This window comes from Helicoverpa armigera, chromosome 11 (genome assembly GCF_030705265.1).
Source record: "Helicoverpa armigera isolate CAAS_96S chromosome 11, ASM3070526v1, whole genome shotgun sequence".
NCBI classification, from domain to species: Eukaryota; Metazoa; Arthropoda; class Insecta; order Lepidoptera; family Noctuidae; genus Helicoverpa; species Helicoverpa armigera.
Window position 1 is genome coordinate 7570800 of NC_087130.1, and position 20014 is coordinate 7590813.

A 20014-nucleotide genomic window follows, 5' to 3' on the forward strand; every position below is an offset into this window, starting at 1 on the left:
AATCCCTTGCAATTACGGCCGCTGCCGACCGCTGCCGGCCGCTGCTCTTTCAGTGTGAATTGACCCTAAAGGTTTCACCTTTTTCCCCTATTCATATAGTTAGTTACAGCCTATTTATCGTCCCACTGCTGGGCACAGGCCTCCTCTCACACGGAGAAGGATTGAGCATTAATCACCACGCTTGCTCAATGCGGGTTGGTGATTTCAGACTATATAGTCCAGGTTTCCTCAAGATGTTTTCCTTCACCTTTTTATCAGCCATTGGTGTCTAAGATATACTTAGAAAGTACATACAAACTTAGAAAAGTTGCATTGGTACTTGCCTGACCTGGATTCGAACCCGCGCCCGCATACTCGAGAGGTTGGTTCTTTGCCCACTAGGCCACCACGACTTTTATTCATATGCTATTATTTATTTATATACACCATAAATTAGACAAATATAATAGAATATTTTAAAAAACTATATATAAATTATATATACAAAGGTAATGCTAACTTTTATGAACATTTAAATGTCATTAACTGTTTCCAATATGAATCTGTACAAATATATATAAGTTGAAGCATTCATAAGCAACTCCTGTAAGCTAAGCGGGACCATTTCAGGATTTTTGTAAATTTTTAGAAGCTCATCCGACAACACAAGGCGCTGAATGTTGAAAGACGAACACTCAAAAAAGATGTGATGTAGTGTTTGAACCTTTTGCAATTGACAATAATCACAATATGCTGAGCTGACCATTTTGAGACGATGAAGGTGATAATTTAATCTGCAATGACCAAAACGCATACGACAAATAATTGAATAAAATTTCCTATTTAAAAAAATGTTATTTTTACAGAACCAAGGTACAGTATTAACTTGGACATCGAGAGTATTAAACCATGAACCCACATTTTCATTGTGCACACAATTATATGAATGTCTCCCCCACGCTTCACACATGCGTTGCCTTAAGAGACTAACTACATCTGTGTAAGGTATGGAAACACTTTTATCGCTGCTGGGAATTGAATCCTCTAGTTCGACAATTTTTTGGCAAGATAATCTGCTTTTCATTTCCTTTAACGCCAATATGAGATGGTACCCATACAAATTGAACTTCAATATTTGACTCAATCAATTGTACCCACATTTCCTTAATCAGATGAATAATGTAGTTAGTGTTAGCATGGAATTTATTATTTGCTATATTTTGTAGGACACTCATGCTATCACTTATTATGACCCATTTACTAGACTCTAAATTGGATTTTTTTATATGTTTCAGTGCACTCAAGATTGCAACAGCTTCAGCTGTAAAATACTGGCATTTTGTCAATTTTCATGCCTATACCGATATTTGAAGTAGGCTCATAAATAGCAAAAGAAGCCGCTCTATCATTCTTGGAACCATCAGTATATACAAATTTGTGATCTGACCACTCTGACAACATATTATACACATCCTCTTTAGAAGACAATTCTTTTCTCTTCTTTATAATGACAGTTATAGCTGGAAATTTACTACTAAATGAACCTTCATAACAAGGCAGGATATGTTTTGATTGATGAATGTTAATATTTTCAATAAAAGCTTTAAATTTTTTAAGACTTTGTAATATATAAAAAGGTTTTAAAGTAGTATGTGTAGCTAAATGTACAACATTGTTTAAAAGACTATTACCAGAAACACTATAAAGCTTCAGAAAGAATCTTTCCAATAAGAAATCAAAACGAATAGCTAGAGGTGCAACATTACATTCAATCTGCAAAGCATTCACAGGAGTACTTCTGAATGCCCCAGTAATAACCCGCAAACATTTGTTTTGCAAAATATTTAAACTATTTACATGTTTTGAATCTGCAGCAAAGCAATAAAAACCATATTCAAAGTGACTACGTACTAAAGATTTATATAACAATAATAATATTTTTGGGTCTGCTCCCCAGTAAGTTCCACTCAAGGATTTTAAAACATTAAAACCTCTATTTGCTTTGGCAACAATATTCCTAATGTAATTACTCCAGGACAAATTGTGTGTAAATATAACTCCCAAAAATCTAACTTCAAGAGGGCTGGGTAATGCACAATTATCAGTGGCGGATTAAGAGTATCCGAGGCCCTAAGCACAGAGCCTGTGTAGACCCCTATTACTGAAATGGAAATAGAAGGTTGAAGAAATTGACCGAGCGAAGCGAGCGTGATGCACATGTAGTTTCAAATGCGCGAGCCAAGCGAGCGCGAATTTTTTTTCGGACTCGTACGGAGGTAAAATTTATCCCAAACGTACTTAATTTTTTGTTTGTTGACAAATGCAAAAACGAAGGCGCAGTTTCTGAATACGCTAGCGAAGCGAGCGCGAAATTTTAATTATTTTTATTATAGACTCAGAACCAAAATTACGTACAATGTAGCCCAAACGTACTTAACTTTTAATTTGTTGACATATGTAAAAACGAGGACATATAGTTTTTGAAAACGCGAGCGAAGCGAGCGGGAAATCTTGATTATGTTTTAAGACTCAGAACTAAAATTTCGTAAAAGGGCTACATTTCAAACCTTCATTTCTTTCTGTTGGACAAGTAAGATGGATAACGTAAGATCGATAACAACGTCCGCGGACTTAACCGGTGGTCCGTGACCACTTGGCATGCCTCCAGGCACCACCAGCCCACCACCACCAGGGGCCCGATTCTCCTAGTTAATAATGTCAAAATCTAATAGAAATCGAATCGCAATATGATCGTAATAGCAGTTTTAACCATATCGGGCATTCTGCTACTAATAAAAGACCAATCGTATTCGATTGACATTTGATTGGTTTGCGATTGGTCTGCTATTTTGGTGATTTTGGTCTATACGGTAGTTTGCTCTACAATCATATTACAATAGTTAATCATTTTCAGACAAAATGATTCATTATTGAATGACAGAAAAGGATAAAAACGTTTATTTCAAAGAAAAAATAGCGGAATGCCACTTACGTTTCAATCGTAATCGAGTCGGGATTGGATCGCAGTCGAACGTAAATCGAATGTTTTTAAGTAAAATTAGGAGAATCGTGCCCCAGGACCACTGATCTAAAGCATCCAAAATTTTCGGATATGTTTGTTATATTGCACTCGTAGTTACAGCGTGAGCTTCCCAACGACTGTACGATAGCGACTTCGGAACGCTATCGTTGCCTATTAATTCTTTGCCCAACGATGAGTAGAAGCCGAAAAAAAATTGTATAACAACTGCACAATTGAAAAAAAAAATCACTGCGATCGTACAACAATCAACAGCACTGCGACCAATCAAGTTTAGAGGCGGGGGTGTATGAAGGGTCACTCCCGAACTGCTCGCGCCTTGTGATTTCGGGTATATTGTGGATGAATCTCGATAAAATGTAGGTATAAAATGAAACGCCAGCAGAGGATGGAGGCCCCTGGAGAACAGGGGCCCCAAGCACGTGCTTGTTGTGCTTATAGGGTTAATCCGCCACTGACAATTATGATACAACACAGCGGGTAAATTATGGTTCCGCTTACCGAAAACGACTACTTTGGACTTTAATGGATTGATAGTGAGATCAAGGTAAGAGAAGTAATTGTGCAAATGTGTTAATGCAACATTGACTGTCTCAACTACTTGCGAAATGTTCTTCCCAGATGAATAAACCACAAGATCATCTGCAAACTGTAGATTTTTAACTTGAGCCCCTAAAATTAAATTTAATCTATGTATATACAATATAAATATTAAAGGTGACAATATTCCACCTTGACAAACTCCCTTAGCCGATAGTCTAGGACCATAAAGGTGCCTATTAAATTTTACGAATACTTCCCTATTATTAAGGAAATTTGATAGCCAATTAATGATTTTTCCCGGAATCCCTATCTGTGATAACTCATCACATAGAATATCTATATTTACACTATTAAATGCACCTGCAACATCAAAGAACACTCCAACCAGATTTTCATTTGCTGTTATGGATTTATAAATATCAAGCTGCAGTTGACAAATACTTTCACGAGCGGAACGATTCCTACGAAAACCAAATTGATTTGATGGTAAGATACTATTTTTTTCTATATAAAATTCTAAGCGTTGTTTTAACAGTTGTTCAAACAATTTACCAACACAAGAAGTAAGAGCTATGGGACGATAAGAATCGGGACACATTTTAGTTTTATCAGGTTTTAGAATGGGTACTAGGCAATCAACCTTCCAATTATGAGGTATAATATCATTTTCCCATAACAAATTCAAAATTTGTAGAAATAATTTTAAACCTGAAATATTAAGTTTTTTGAAAAGTATATACGGCATTCCGTCAAGACCACATGTGGTATCTCTCCTGGAAGTTATAGCCGCCATCAACTCTTGCAATGTAAAGGGATCAAGCATGTAGCAATTACTAGAATTACAACCAGAAGTGAAAATTTTTGCACTTGATGGGACAAAATCTGGTGTATATTTTTTAAGAAAATCTAAAATCCATGTATCGTCTTCATGACCACTGACATTGTATGTTTTATTATATTTGCGCATAAATTTCCATATTATTGATATCGGTGTAGATCTATTAAAAGTTTCACAAAGGGAAAACCAACTTTTTTGCCTTTCCGTTTTTAAAACCAGTTTTTTAACTGCCCGTAACCTTTTAAATTGCAAATAAGTTTCTTCGGATGGATTATTTTTAAATTCCACATATGCGTTTCTGAAGTTTATTACAGCTTCCGCGCACTTTTGATTCCACCAAGGAAGCGAAGGTCGCTTATTACTTCTAATGCAACAAGATCTATTGGAAGAATGTGCAGAACTGACTATAGAATTGGCGGCTGCTGTACGCAAAATGCTACAAAATCTAAGATATGTGTCAGTAATACATAAACTGTCGATTTCAAAATCGTATAGCAATTCATCAACACTACTGGTATATCTCTTCCAATCTACCAATTTGTAATTTGGATAAACAGGCAAATGCTCAACATTAGAAGAATAATGACTGTTGTTAATGTAACTATTATTGCTAATCACTGCTTTTATGATTACAGGGATGTGATAACTGCTACCAAGAGGACAATCATGTACGTTCCATTCACAATTCAGCGCTAAAGATGATGAAACTAATGTCAAATCCAACGCATTAGGACGCCAAGTCAAGGAGCCAACAGTAGTTGGTTGACCATCATTGAGCAGAACCAAATTATTATCATCAATAACCTGTAGAATACTGCGCCCACGCACAGAGTCCGAGCCACAGCCCCAAGATGTGTGATGAGCATTAAAATCACCAGCCAATATGAAAGGTTCAGGAATAGATTTTATTAATAGATCCAATTTTTCCTTTGAGAATTGCGGATTACAATTCAAAGGACTATAAAGACTGACTATACATAACTCTTTGTTATTTACTTTTATTTTAACACAAATATTTTGTAATGAGTTATCACAGAAGGTTTTAATTTGAGTATAATTAATACTTTTATGAATGATTATTGCAACGCCATTATGTTTGTTACCAATATCATTTCTTTCAATATTATAATGTTTAATTTTAAAATCGTGTTGCGGTTTTAACCACGTTTCACTAATGATTGCCAGATGAATATTGTGTCTATAAAGAAAGTCAATAAATATATGTTTGTTACTATTTAAGCTTTGTGCATTCCATTGGACAATATTCAATTCCGAAATATCCATTAACAGGCAGAAGAAAATTTATCACATAAAGTTGATTTGAGAGCTTCTTTAATCGACATTGAATTAATGGGTGTTTGTTTATTGCTTAATATTTTCGTAAGTGTTTCCACTAATGTATTTATAAATTTGTCTGATTTCATAAGATTATTTATTTGCGTGTCAATATTGCGTGCCGTTAGAGCTGGGAATGAATTCACATTAAAAAGGTCTGAATAAGTGGCGTTTCGAGATTTTATTTTATTTTCCTCTACCTGCTGTTTTTTAATTGGACAAGCTGAAGATATTGCAATGTGATTGCCCTTGCAATTTGCACATTTGGCATCCTGCGGAGCAACGTTACATTTTTTAAAATTGTGTTGCTCAGAACAGATCGAGCAGACTTCCGAGTTTTTACAAAATTTGGCGATATGCCCATATCGCATGCATTTAAGGCATTGCTTAACAGGAGGGATATATTTATTTACCTCATGCCGCCAAGAATCCAAATATATGTACTGCGGTAAGATGGTTGAGGCAAAAGTAACCGCTACTGCCTGCGTAGGAACGAAAGAGAACTTACCTCCAACACCTCTTACCCTGCGCATGAAACGCCTTACCTGGATGACATTTTTTGAACTACCAATCAACGAAAAAATTTCTTTATTTGCCATATCAACTGGTACTGAGGTGAGTACCCCAGTGACCTCGGTATCACCAGCAGGAATAGACGCTCTGAGCGATAATTGCTCCAGCAGTTTTTTGTTCTTCAGGAACATATTTGCGTTGTTCGGTAAGTCGAAAGTGACGCCAACCTTGTATCTATTAATGCTTCGCAAGTGCATCACACCAGACACACCATGCTCCCGTATGCCCTTAGATAGAGCCATACGGTCTTTATCAGTAAATGTCCTGCCTTCGTCAATATGGTTTAGGAAGACAACCAACTCCGCCTTCTTACAGTCTTCCGGATACTTCCGGGCGTAGCCTTTGACTTTATAAATGGCATATTTATCTTTAGACTCCTCAACTTTCGAGTTGGAGCATGCCGACACCACCGAAAGTTCAGAGTCCGAATCTGTGGACTGGGACTCAGGCCGATTCACGTCTGGAGGGACATCTATGAGATTATCCTTCCGCCGCCTCTTCTTCCCCATATTTACAACTATTTATTTATTTAAAACTATTTATTTACACTGTATTCACACTATTATTTACAAATATAGTCCCGAAAAAACCTAATATTTTAATTTTAATTTGCTTCAAAATCAAAAAGCGCGCCTTTCCACTACAATGGTTTTCCCGCCTTTTTCATAACCATAGAGACAGTAATGACAGTTTAAGTTTTTAATGATAATTTACTGTGAATCATTATTGAAACTATAAAAAAAATGCATATGAATTTTATGGTAAAATGCCAACCAAACAAGCGAAACGTCAAAGTCAAATCACTCAAAATCAAAAAGTCAAAAAGCAAAACAAATCTTAAAAATTGTTGATCCGACGATTGTTTGTAGAATTTTGTAAATGTTTCATTATAACAATATGTCTCATGACACAAAACATTCCGTTTACGTCATAGCACTTCGTTCAAAGTAAACAGTGCGAAGTGACAATATTGCAAAATGGGGGAAGCATACTTTACCCTCAAGCGTAAGCTAGAGGATCTCGGTTATAACATAACATTACCGATAGACGCTGTACCCTTGGTAGAATGTATACTAGCAGACCTTTTGCAAACCACACGCAGTTTGCAACACTACATGGATTTATCGAAAGAAGCTTTAATGCAGCGTGATTCTCTGATGATGGAAGCTGAGCCTTACAAATGTGATAATGCTAAGTTAATACAGGAAAACAATCGTCTTCACAAAGAGATTATGAAATTGTCGGAAGAAAGCCTCAAAGAGAGAAAAGAGTCCAAGAGAAAATTAAAGAATTTGTCTGAAGAGCTTATAAAAAAAGATTTAACTATTAGTAAATTACAACATGATCTAAGAGACCTAAGCCTGAGAGGATTGTGTGCTGACACTTTAAGTAGTCGCAACAAAAGTAGGAGAAGAGATGCGGAAGTTGGTTCGTCCAGAACATGCATATGTAGTGAAAAAAGGAGTTCCAGCAGTGATAAAGACCTCACAGAATTGACACAAAAGATTCAGTCCCTTGAAGAGAAGAATGATGCATATTGTGATGAAATAATGGTGCTTAAAAGTCAAGTAGAGAATAGGGATGATGAAATAATGCGCCTTAATATGTTATTAGAGGGCGGCAGGCCCTTAACTGCTATAAGCAGAGAATGTTGTAACATTAGCTCCAATGAAAGAATCCAAAACTTAATGAAAGATTTACGAGAACTAGAATCAGCTAATGATCTACTGAAGAAAGAAATTGATAATGGTTTAGAGAAACAACATGAAGCAATGCTGCGAGCATTAACTCTTGCAGACAAAAATAAAAATTTACAAGAAGAATTACAAAAAGTAGATACATTAGCTTTGAAAGTGGAAGAAGATTGTAATAAGAGACTAGCTTCAATGACAAATGAAGTTAACTTCTTGCAAAAGAGAGTAGAAGGCTTGGAGTCCAGAAATACAACGTTGGAAAGTCAACTTACAGAGTATCAGCTCAAAGAAAATACACCCAGAATAAACAAATTACAGGAAGAATTAGCATTAGCCCTAAAAGAAAATGAATCATTACAAAATGAGATCAAAGATCTGATAAGTCTTAATAAGAATTTACAAGATAAGATTGTAAAATTGCCTCAAGTCAGGACTCCATCAGAAGTGAGTGATACACTTGGACGCAGTAAAGACAAAGTAAACTGTCCAACTAAAAGTGAATTACAGAAACTCTTAAGAGATGAAAGAAATAAATATGAGATTCATATTAATAGTGTCCAAGAAAAGATGGCTGAAATCATGAATTCCTTTAATCAGCATATGTTGAAATGTAAAGATAGAGATAGTTCTAGAATAAACAGTTCAAAAGAGAATGCATTTATAAGAGATTTACATACTCAACTATGTGAGAAAGAGCAGAAAATATTGATGTTAAGAAAAGAAATTGATGAATTGAAAAGGAAAACATGTTATATGGAGGAGAATAGTAAACAAAATTTCAAAGATGTTATTAGTCAGTTGAATGTAGAAAATGCTGAATTGTCAAAAGAAAACATACTTCTAAGTAAGCAACTGAGTCAATACAAGAATTTGAACTCAGCAACTGCACAAGCACAGCAACACAGCAGTGACAGAGGTGATTTCGTCAGAAATGATATTCAAAAACTCAAAGATCAAATAAATGAATTGTTGAATCAAATTCAGTTACTGAAGAAAGATAAACAAGAATATAATTTGAGATATAAAGAAGCCCTGGAATTGTCAGAAAAATTGAAAATGGATTTAGTATTTAAACAGAAAGAGATAGAACATCTGGAAGAAGAAAACTGTTCTTATAAAATGACCAGTAGAAATGGCAAAGCTTCTACAGAACATCTTAAGGACGAATGTAATTTCTTGAGAGATCAGTTGAAGAAACTGCAATCAGATGTTATTAAAGAGAAAACACTTTCAAGTCAAATAAAAAATATTCAGATTGAAACAGAAAGGAGTGGTCACGAGTTACAAAATGAGCTTCTGAGTGTACAGAAGAAACTTAGTTTAGCTAATGACAAGATAGAGTCCCTGGAAAAGAAGTGCAAAGACTTACAATCTGAAATGACAAGCGTAAGGAATGACAAATCAAATCTTATTGAGAACATCAGAAAAGTTGATCAGGAAAGAGATAAATTGGTAATGGAACTGGATCACAAAACTGAAACTATATGTTCGCTGGAACAAAAGATTAAATCTCAGACATATAATATAAGTAAATTAGAAAATGAAATCTCAGATTTGAATAGAAAAATAAATGCTAACAAAGTGTCAGAACACAAATTAGCTGATAATGAAACACAAATTACATTCCTTAATGGTGAAATTTTAAGACTGAACAAACAACTTGACACTGCTGTTATGGAAAATAAGCACCTGCAAAATAGTTTAGCTGATGCTAATGGTGCACTAAAACTTACAAAGATAGAGCATGAAAAATCGCGAAAAGAAGTAGAAGGCTTAAAACAACAACTGCAGCACTATGTTGCTGAAGTCAGGCGTATTGAAGAGTTATTATCGCAAAAAGAAGCTGAAAGGTCTGATATGTTAGAACATTTTGCTAGCCTCTCAGTAGAAGCTAATATTTTAGAAAATACAAATCACTCTCTTGAAAGTGAGTCAGCTTCTAAAACAGTACAGTTGCAAACCTCAACTAGCAGGATCCAAGGCTTGGAGGCTAAACTACATGACAAGGACAATATAATTGAGACACAAGCATCTCGTATAGCTACTTTGCAGTGTAAAATAAATTCATTGGAAAATGAAGTCAAACTCATGGCTGAAGAGAAAACTATACTTGAGCAAAACATTTCTTATTTGAAACAAATGTGCAGTAATTTGCAATCTGAGAAATTAAACACAAGTAAAGGAATTAATGAAGCAGATTCAGAGTTAAAGCTTTATGAGAATAGAATAAAAAGTCTTTCTAATAGGAAGACCAAGCTTGAAATAGAAAATGAAGAGATGAAACAAAACTTGGCTACAACAGAGAAGTTGTTATCAAATGCTAGAAAAGAGATAGTAGAGCTCAAGTTAGTATTGCAAGATGCTACCTCAGAAACTAAATCTTTGCAAGAGAGTGTCAATAGATTAACCAAAAGAGATGAAGAACATCGAGAGGTGATTTATTTTAAACAATTAATTTAATTTTTATTTGTCCAATCTTTTTTTGTGTTTGTTAGCAATTTATGTTTTTTTTTTATTTTTTTTTTCAGTCTACTTTAGTGGAAGATGTTGAATTTGAACTACCACCGATTATGCTTGACGAGATCCAGGAGGGCAGTAATGAGGATGATGAAGAAACTAATTTTGAGAGCATCCAGAAAAGGTTTACAAAGTATTCTCACAGTAGCAGCACTCTGTAATGTTATGAAATTACAAGTTCTTGGAACATTTCTTACACACAGGGTAAGGTATACTAATAATAATGTATGTTGAAATGTATTGTGTATACTAAAGTATGCAATACTTATCAATCTAGTTGAATATAGAAATTAATCCTAACTAATATTATAAATGTGAAAGTAACTCTGTCTGTCTGTCTGTCTTTTCTTCACGCCTAAACTACTGAACCGATTTGTGTGAAATTTGGTACAGACATAGTTTGGAACTTGAGAAAGGACATAGGATAGTTTTTATTTCAAAAAAAATATATAAAAATAAAAAATAAGATTTATTCCGGACATATAGCGCCATCTATTGGTCAAACCAAAAATATGCCGGAAGTCACTATTCCATGCGAACGAAGTCGCGGGCAAAAGCTAGTCTTATTATATAATAATAATATTGTCTTTGGTGATGTTGAATTTGTAACAAATGAATTGTTTGTGTTCATTATTATATGTAGAATTAATTTGTACATAATTATAAAGACCTAATATATGGACTTGATGTATTCTATGTTAAGTTTTATTTCTCAAAAATATAGGATTTTTTATAATAAAAGTGCCACAAATTATATCCAAACCATTTATTTCCTTTGGATTATATTGAAGTACAGAAAAGGATTTATACTTTTCCAATATTCCTCTACATTATCTATTTACAACATCACACTAGCTTTGCGTTTTAAAGTGTTGCTCTACATATTGATATTTATTTGTACTTAATAAGTACAAACATGAAATAATTCAGTTAAAACATTGCAGGCATACACTGTGGCTTTTACAGACAAGCAGTATCCTTATTGCTACATACATTAGTATACAATTAGGTACAGCAATATTTTAATCCTTACCACATTTATAATTGTACCAATTAAAGCAGTTATTATAATTTAGTATATTATGTTTTAATTGTCACACATATGCATTTTATCACAATCTTCATATAGCCACATTAGACCAAAACCACAAAAATATAATTCAAAGTACTATTTAAACATAGATCACCATAGTCAGATAGTATGCATTAAACAAAAATAATGCTCATCAATTAGGGTAGGTAAGGTACACATGTGTCATCTACATTTTATGGCTATTTTTACATATCAATTAAAATGTAGTAATTTACAATGCATTACATAAATTAATTTGAATAAATATCAGATTTTAAATAGTAAAAGTTAAATAAATCTTACATAATCCTATAATTTAGGAATTAAGCAGCCTTTACAACACCAGAATTCATTGGAGTAGGTAGTTAACTCATTATATTCTAAATCAACTTACAAATATTGTTTGTAATAAATAAATAATTCATTCGGTAATAAACAAATTGTCTCAGTTAATGTAAATATTATGTACAGACACATAAGTACTTAACCAGATATGGATTTCATTATTGTTGAAAATATTTATGCAGTACTGCAAGAATAGTCAGTTTTTAAACACATGATTATGAAATATGACTCATATCTGGGATAGATATGCAGTTTTGTGCATTATAGGTGCAAAATATTTGTAAGTGTGTAAATACATAAATTGCTAAAACTAACATACTCACGCTGTAAAAGAATGAAACTGTGGTGTCGGTGGGCCTAATAAGTCACATTAATTTATAATGAGCAATTAAATTAGTGTCAATTATACTCTTTAAACAATAACATGACAAATAATACATTTTTAGATACAATTTTTACATGGAATGCATTACATTTTATATGATACTAAATGAAATGAACTGACTCATCATTTACATACAACTTATCATTTACATAAGGATATGAAACATTATCTAGGATTCGTCGAATAATACCATTGCCACTAGATTTTATTATCTTTGCATATTTTTAAGTAGAAAAACTAATTCTAGAAATATGTATTTTTTTGTGAAACATCAGTCATTATATTTTATAGGTAGGCACATATTTACATTCTATAAAACAATTCATTATTTTATTGCATAGTTACATTCATGACAAACCTCCTATTTTTTAACTTTTAAGTTATTTATACAAATAGGTGAGACATGATGTTAGTTAATATACAAAAATTAAGCACATTGTGTAATATATGCCGCTACATATATATAATAAGGAATATATATTTACAGCAGATTAAATGAGTATTTACTATTGGGGGTACCATACCAACTAGTCTAGTTGTAAACTAAGTATAACAGGGAAGTAATGCATCAAAATACAGCACCTTTCCTTTCACTACATTCCCATTATCATTACTCTATTTTAATTGACTCAGAATTTATTTCATTTGCAATCATATTGTTCATATACTGTGATGTAATTAGCTAAAGATAACTTGTTTATTACAAAGTAGCCAGAATCCTTGTGAAACCCATCCCTGCTCCCAGTACAGTCTGTCCGATGCCCCAGATCATTGCATGTATAGGGGGCATGGTAAGGTTCGCGGCGCGGTATATGAACGCGACTGCGGCACTAGTGGCGACGCCTGAAGTCACAGGACTCACTACACCCATCACAATCAACAACACAGGGAAGAACTTTCCGTACTTGTGCTTCCTTAAAGTTCCGAAGGCGACGAGCGCCGCACACGTATGCACAAACACCGAAGAGAACAACGACCACAGGAACACGGGGTACCACATCTCACCAAACGTATTTAAAGGGTCACCAGGAGTCAATTTCAGTATATCCACGAAAGAATCAAATTCCGATACTCGAAACTCGGACAACATGTCATACATGTTGTCTTTCGGTTTTTAAAGCTTACAGGCATCGGGGCAGTTTTATTATTATCGAAATTTCCTTGCGAGACGATGTTACTCTTTCAAATGGTTTGTTATGCTAAACACTACACTGCAAACATTATAAGTGTTTAATCAATTAGGCGAATATGAATATTAGGCTACTACAGTTCATTATCTCTATATTGTTAATGCTTACGATTCTAGAACTAGGTATTCATGTTTATTTGATAATTAATAAAACGGCAGATCGTCTGATTCAGATAATCAAAGCTGACATTTTGATTTGATTTGACATTGACGTCATCTTATTTTTTTATTTTTGTAATAAAAAACATTTTTGCAGCCGTAATTTACTAATTCATCCTATAATTTAAATCTCTATGAATGCAGAAAATTATGTGTTGTGTTCATGGTTGCATAATTACTTCGTATGGATAATCCATGATTGTGTTCAGATGGAAAGCTCTTACTTGTTAGGGCTTTATTTTACTAAAAAGTTTTTCAGAGGAAATGGACATCACTACCTTGAATTACTTTATGATTTCAGTATTGCCATAAGCGAAAGAATTTTTAATCTGTCGTGATCGATATCGAAGTTCAAAATGAAGTGAGACACAGGTAAACAAAAAAGCAAAACCTATTGTTAAGTGTCATCGGAGACTTTTCGAAGTTTTGAAACAATTAAAGAATAGAAAGGTAGTAAGATACATTTGAAATATAAGACTTATTTTCAATAATTGATTGATCAACAGGGAAGCAGTCATTACCACCTTTTAAATCGTAAGTATTTTTTAAAAGTTCCTTCCTTTCTGTTAACTACCACGAAGTTCGTGCATTGCTGTTTGACAGCAAAGCCAGCATTCCGCGAGTGTTGATAACCTAAACATTTCTTTCCTGCGTACACCGCGTGATTCGTACTGTTTTATGTATTTTGTTACTTCTGAGTAGTGTATAATTTAACGTTGCGATGGGGAAAGTACGTTCAGCACCGGGTGCCCCCCGGAAACAAGGGTTCAATAAAGGTGCACATTCCATGAACCCAGATAGACCGACTGAAGGATTAAAAGGAGTTGCAAAGCCCAGGACCAAAGCAACTATCAAAAGGCTTCAGATGTACAGGAATTTCAAAGCGAAGAGGGACAAAACTGGAAAAATTTTAACACCTGCACCATTTCAAGGTTGGTTGCCATCAGGAACACAGGCTCGTGTGGAACCCAGTCAAAAGTGGTTCGGTAATTCACGCGTGATCTCGCAGAATGCTCTACAGAAATTCCAGGATGAATTTGGAGCTGCTGTAAGAAACCCTTACCAAGTGATAATGAAACCTACCAATTTGCCTATCACACTGCTCAATGAGAAGGCTAAAAATGCTAGAGTACATTTGCTTGACACAGAGGGATTTGACAAAACATTTGGACCAAAGAAACAAAGGAAGCGTGTTAATTTAAAGTTTAGCGACTTAAATACATTGTCAAAGGCTGTAGAGGAAAACATTGAAAATTATGATGAAAGTAAAGATATAGACAGGGTTCGTGAAGACACAGGAGTCAAAGAGGGACAGAGAGACTGGGTATTTGGAGCTGGAATGAGCAGGAGGATTTGGAATGAGTTGTACAAAGTAATTGACTCTTCCGATGTGCTTTTACAAGTGCTGGATGCTCGAGACCCCATGGGTACCCGTTCGCCTTATGTGGAGAAATTCCTCCGAGATGAAAAGAAGCACAAGCATCTCATATTCATTTTAAACAAAGTTGATTTAGTACCTAACTGGGTGACACAGCGCTGGGTGGCTATTCTTAGTGCTGAATACCCAACCATTGCCTTCCATGCTTCAATGACACATCCCTTTGGAAAAGGCTCACTCATTAACCTTTTGCGTCAGTTTGCTAAATTGCATATTGATAAGAAACAAATCAGTGTGGGATTGATTGGGTACCCCAATGTTGGTAAATCATCTGTCATTAATACTTTGCGATCAAAGAAAGTATGTAAGGTAGCTCCTATTGCTGGTGAAACTAAGGTGTGGCAGTATATCACCTTGATGAGGAGAATATTTTTAATTGATTGCCCTGGTATTGTTTATCCTTCTGCTGAAACAGACACAGAGAAAGTTCTCAAAGGAGTAGTAAGGGTTGAATTAGTTCAAAATCCTGAAGATTACATTGAAGAAGTGATCAAGAGAGTAAGGAAAGAATATTTAGTTAAAACCTACAAAGTAGATGCTTGGGATACTGCTACTGAATTCCTGGAGAAACTAGCTGCAAGGACAGGAAAGTTGTTAAAGAAGGGAGAGCCTGATGTCAGCCAGGTTGCCCGGATGGTTCTTAATGATTGGCAAAGAGGTAAACTTCCATTTTATGTGGCACCAGAAGGTTTTGAAGTGCCACTTTCAAAGCAGCAGAAAGAGGATGAGCCTGAAAGTAAAACGCCTAATGCAGATGAAAATAAAGAAGGTGCTGTTGCAGAGACAAAAGAAGACGCAGATCAAGAAACTGAAGATAATCCAGATAAACCAGTTTACATCAATAAACTCATTGTTGCTCAAGACTTTGCTAAAATTAGGGTTGGCCTTCAATTTGATAATGATGATGATGTTAAGCCACTTGAGAAATTGGAAATACCTAAAGAGCTTCAAGGAATAGATGATGAAAATGAGAATGATGAATCTAAAAGCGTTAATGGCGACAATAATGTTGAGGACCCTGACTCGTCAGATATTAGTGACTTTTATAGTGAAGACGAAAACAATTGTAGTGATGTAGAAGATTACCTGACACATGATGCAGAAACAGTAAAGGAACTGAAACGTAAGAAACTTGAGGCTGCAAGTGGAGAGTTCACAGTCGAAGAAATTAAACAAGCTGGCAAGAAACGCAAGGCAGGTGGAAAAGACACTGGTGTTAAGAAATTGACAGCAAAAGCAAGGCGCGCCTTGGAAAGAGCACAAAAACGCACCAAAACTGGAAGCAACTTCTACGAAGTATCTAATGTCAAAAACAGGAATAGGTCCAAAAAGCCACATGTTTGAAATTAATAAATTTATTGGATTATTTACTCAATTGGTTTCATTTATACCCTTTACAGATATAATTATTATAATTACTTCACATGCATAGACTTGTTATTTTTTATAGCGGTATTGATAAATTATATTGCCTGCATATTTTGATTACATTAATATCATTAATTAAAAATAAATTATGAAAGTATTTTAAATTAGCCTACCATATTTGATGAAAGTATCAAAACCCTCAAGGAGTAATAAAAAATATGATACTGACATTGTAGCTGCCAGCTGCACTACTCACCCAGTGGAATACATCATTTAATATTTAAATAATTTGATTAACAAAATAAATATACTTTTTTCTGTTTAATGCTAGACTCGATTACTACAAATTGTAACATTTTTTTGCACTATAAAAAAGGATTATAAAAGGTAATTAGTGTACACTATACATACTAAAATAAATATTGGCTATACTGAATCAATGAAAGAACCGGATTGTACTGATAGACTCTTATCAATTGTTTTTCAGATGTCGTCAGGCAGCGAGAGCGATGAGGATTACGTACCGGGAGAGCCTGAGAAAGTATCCGAAGAAGAATCAGCCAATGAAGAGACAGACTTACAGTTCGAAAAAGAACTAGAACAGAAAGCAAAGAAACGGAAAAATGTTACAGAAACAAAAGGCACAAAGAAACGCAAAACAAGAAATGGCGCACAAGAGAAAGAAGAGTCTCCAGCAAGGGAAATAGAAGAAAGCGAGCCGGTACAAAATCCAGAAGAAGAAAAGAAAAAAGAAGACGACTTATGGGCGAAGTTTCTGGAAGGAACTGATACAAAACCCAAACCTACCTCCACTGTAACCAGCACTAGCGTTAACACTCCCACCAAACCCGTAGTCAGTAAGCCAGAAGTTCCGACAGCCAAAAGTAATGACGATCAAGCTAGAGAGAAGAGAATATTCGAGTTTGCAGGTGAAACTATCGTTGTGGAAAATAATACGATCAAAGAAAGGATTAAGACCGCTGATAGTCCTGCTGCAGGTACGCAATTTATTCGTTAAAAAGTTGATGATCGCTGCTGCTTTGTCCTCTGTTCGACCCTGTCTGAATCCTGTGTTCGACCTAATTCGGACAGTCTTATTTAATTATGATTTTTCTATTGAATTCAGGAAGTGTGGTTAGTTGCCACTTCTGTTAGACCAATGTTCCTAATTAGCTTGCCTGCAGGAGAAAAAAATAGTAATATAACATTTCATTATATTTTTGTACAAAGTACATTATACCGAGGTATACCTTCTACCTTCTCTCACCTATTTTCCAAGTTATTCCCCCTGCATCTTATTCTTTCGAACTTAGTTGCCGCTGGCAGCGACGTGTAGCAAGCTGCCAAGAAAAACTTGAAATTATGCACAATGCCAAGTCAGCGAACCGATTTCCATTAAAACTTTTAAATCACTAAGCTTTGCATCGACTTTTGTATTTCAAAGTAGATTTTAGTTCGATCGAGTTTCAACTAAGTTTATATCAATGTATTTAAAACTGATTGGAGTTAAGATTGGATGTTGTTTCATGTACTTTCTTTATAAAAACTAGTTATCTCTAGGCATGTTCCGTAGGATAACTAGTTCGGTACCCTTCTTAACTCTATTTCAACCTTTCAGGAATAGGAAAGGTTGAAATAAAGTTAGAAAGGGTTTGATGTAGGTAATTTAATCCAGACGAAATACAGTAACTTCAGAAAAGTGGGTCAAAATTACTGTACTCGTATTTTTGCGTTGAAATAATGTCAATATTTGGTCCTGGACATATTCTTTATCCTCCTTACCGCCACTCCAAATTCCATAGAGATATCAGTTTAAAATTAGTGAGACTATGAGTTTTCTTTCTAAATATATACTATTTGATTTTGATGCATACTGTTATTTGATGATTTTTAGGAAGCAAACTGGAAGGCCCGTCCCGCAGTCGAGCGTTAGGAGGAACCGGTCTATCAGGCATCCTGGGCCAGATCAACAAAAAGAACAAGCTCTCCACGTTAGAGAAGTCCAAGCTCGACTGGTCTACTTACAAGCAAGAGGAAGGTCTTGAAGAAGAAATACAAAGCCACAACAAAGGGAGAAACGGGTATGTTGGCCACTTAACTAAGCTATGACCCCATTTTGTTTTTATAATTGCGCGGGAATTAAAGGTATTTGAAAGGAGGATTTTTATAGGTTTTATGTCAATGACAATTCTGTGAATTGATTGATTATTCGTGGGGTGGTGAAATCATCTGTTTTTGGTCGAAATCTTGTGGTTATGAAATTATCTAGAACTAATTGGAATAGATGTAAGAAGAGTATTGAAGATGAAACTATATCCAGTGAATAATCATTTCTAAATTATTTTGTACATATTCGAAATACATTTTTATGATATGACTAGCTTCTGTCAGTGGTTTCACCCGCATCCCGTAGGAACCACGGCACGAACCCGGATAAAAAGTATAGCCTTCCTCGATAAATGGGCTATCTAACACTGAAAGAATTTTTCAAATCGGTCCAGTAGTTCTTGAGATTAGCGCGTTCAAACAAACAAACTCTTCAGCTTTATAATATTAGTATAGATTTGACCAATCAGTTTGTGGTTGCGACCTTCGGAGATTCCAATATACGTTTATATAATTACAGATTAGACTATCGACAATTCTACATGTTATATATCTGCTTTGTAAAAATAATCTTCCTTGTAAGATTATTTTGTTTTGCTTACTTGTGAGTCATGCTAGGTAATTCGCATTTTGTGTGTTTATGTATAATGCTGATCTAAAATAGAATAGCAGCGCTTTCGCACCAGCGTATTTTCCGAACGCCAACATTCAGTTCTTACGCAACAATTGACCGTTGCAAAAATGACATTTAACCACGCAACAGAAAAACCGTGCGAAAAATCTGCTAGTGTGAAAGTGGTTGGTGATAGAATATACACCATGCAGAGCATAGACAATAGCTAGATATAGCATAGACATTCCTTCTCCAACCTTTTACAATAATGTTTGCTTTTTTCAGCTATTTGGACAAACGAGATTTTTTGGAACGCGCAGATGTTCGACAGTACGAGATCGAAAGAGATATGCGTCTCAATCGTCGCAGCAATCGATAAAATTATAGAACAATGTTAATGAGCCATAATCTTCACTATTAAATATCTAATAAGCCTATTAATCATTTTATTATTGACCATTATTATAGTCTCCCGGAAAATTACTGTCGTTTTCATATTGGAGATATTTTATTTATCTTTGTATTAGGTGTTCGTTCCTACAATAACCTGATGGATTTATTGTTCACTGTTCGTCGATTTCATTAGGACAGCCTTGAGCAAATGTCTTATTTATGGCAAAGTTACGACTTTGCCTTCATTCAGATTCACTCGTGTATAAATTGGATCGAAACATTTCATTTGGCGACTACCAAGTTTGAAAAACAGGTATCTTTATAAGCAAGATTTTTTTAATAAACACCTGTAAAAAATTATTTGTTTAAATTTTTTAAAACCTAAATACAGATATTTTAATTATTATTCAAGTCGATACTTCGTATA

General features: G+C 34.8%; 4 protein-coding genes and 1 long non-coding RNA gene across 6 annotated transcripts; 4 read left to right on the forward strand and 1 right to left on the reverse strand.

Moving 5' to 3' along the window:
- The first annotated feature begins 395 nt into the window (after positions 1-395).
- Positions 396-1309, forward strand: LOC135117492 (uncharacterized). 2 transcript variants are annotated; one of them, XR_010276938.1, is made up of 4 exons: positions 396-488; positions 629-760; positions 846-984; positions 1275-1309. It is a non-coding gene; the product is annotated as an uncharacterized LOC135117492 (long non-coding RNA). The 2 variants fall into 2 exon arrangements; XR_010276937.1 differs by lacking the exon at positions 396-488 and having other exon boundaries at positions 496-760.
- A 5777-nt stretch (positions 1310-7086) lies between these two features.
- Positions 7087-11215, forward strand: LOC110378074 (centrosomal protein of 135 kDa). The gene is made up of 2 exons (XM_021337179.3): positions 7087-10435; positions 10531-11215. The coding sequence occupies exons 1-2, from the start codon at positions 7286-7288 to the stop codon at positions 10678-10680; spliced, it is 3300 nt and encodes a 1099-aa protein (XP_021192854.3). The 5' UTR covers positions 7087-7285; the 3' UTR covers positions 10681-11215.
- A 55-nt stretch (positions 11216-11270) lies between these two features.
- LOC110378075 (transmembrane protein 170A) lies at positions 11271-13720 on the reverse strand. Its single transcript, XM_021337181.3, has one exon. The coding sequence runs from the start codon at positions 13418-13420 to the stop codon at positions 13022-13024; it is 399 nt and encodes a 132-aa protein (XP_021192856.1). The 5' UTR covers positions 13421-13720; the 3' UTR covers positions 11271-13021.
- Positions 13721-14012: 292 nt separating this feature from the next.
- Positions 14013-19631, forward strand: LOC110378076 (craniofacial development protein 1). Its single transcript, XM_064036831.1, has 4 exons — positions 14013-14203; positions 16963-17473; positions 18370-18556; positions 19480-19631. Exons 2-4 carry the CDS (start codon positions 16963-16965, stop codon positions 19571-19573), a joined length of 792 nt encoding a protein of 263 aa, XP_063892901.1. The 5' UTR covers positions 14013-14203; the 3' UTR covers positions 19574-19631.
- Positions 14250-16477, forward strand: LOC135117489 (nucleolar GTP-binding protein 2). Its single transcript, XM_064036829.1, has one exon. It carries the CDS (start codon positions 14391-14393, stop codon positions 16449-16451), a length of 2061 nt encoding a protein of 686 aa, XP_063892899.1. The 5' UTR covers positions 14250-14390; the 3' UTR covers positions 16452-16477.
- Positions 19632-20014: the final 383 nt, after the last annotated feature.

Excerpts from the sequence above, each read along its gene's own strand:
- LOC110378074 (XM_021337179.3), top strand. The coding sequence starts at position 7,286 with ATGGGGGAAGCATACTTTACCCTCAAGCGTAAGCTAGAGGATCTCGGT. Across the intron at positions 10,436-10,530 it reads GAGATGAAGAACATCGAGAG|TCTACTTTAGTGGAAGATGT; the intron begins GTGATTTATTTT and ends TTTTTTTTTCAG.
- LOC110378075 (XM_021337181.3), bottom strand. The coding sequence starts at position 13,420 with ATGTATGACATGTTGTCCGAGTTTCGAGTATCGGAATTTGATTCTTTC.
- LOC135117489 (XM_064036829.1), top strand. The coding sequence starts at position 14,391 with ATGGGGAAAGTACGTTCAGCACCGGGTGCCCCCCGGAAACAAGGGTTC.
- LOC110378076 (XM_064036831.1), top strand. The coding sequence starts at position 16,963 with ATGTCGTCAGGCAGCGAGAGCGATGAGGATTACGTACCGGGAGAGCCT. Across the intron at positions 17,474-18,369 it reads CGCTGATAGTCCTGCTGCAG|GAAGCAAACTGGAAGGCCCG; the intron begins GTACGCAATTTA and ends GATGATTTTTAG. Across the intron at positions 18,557-19,479 it reads CACAACAAAGGGAGAAACGG|CTATTTGGACAAACGAGATT; the intron begins GTATGTTGGCCA and ends TGCTTTTTTCAG.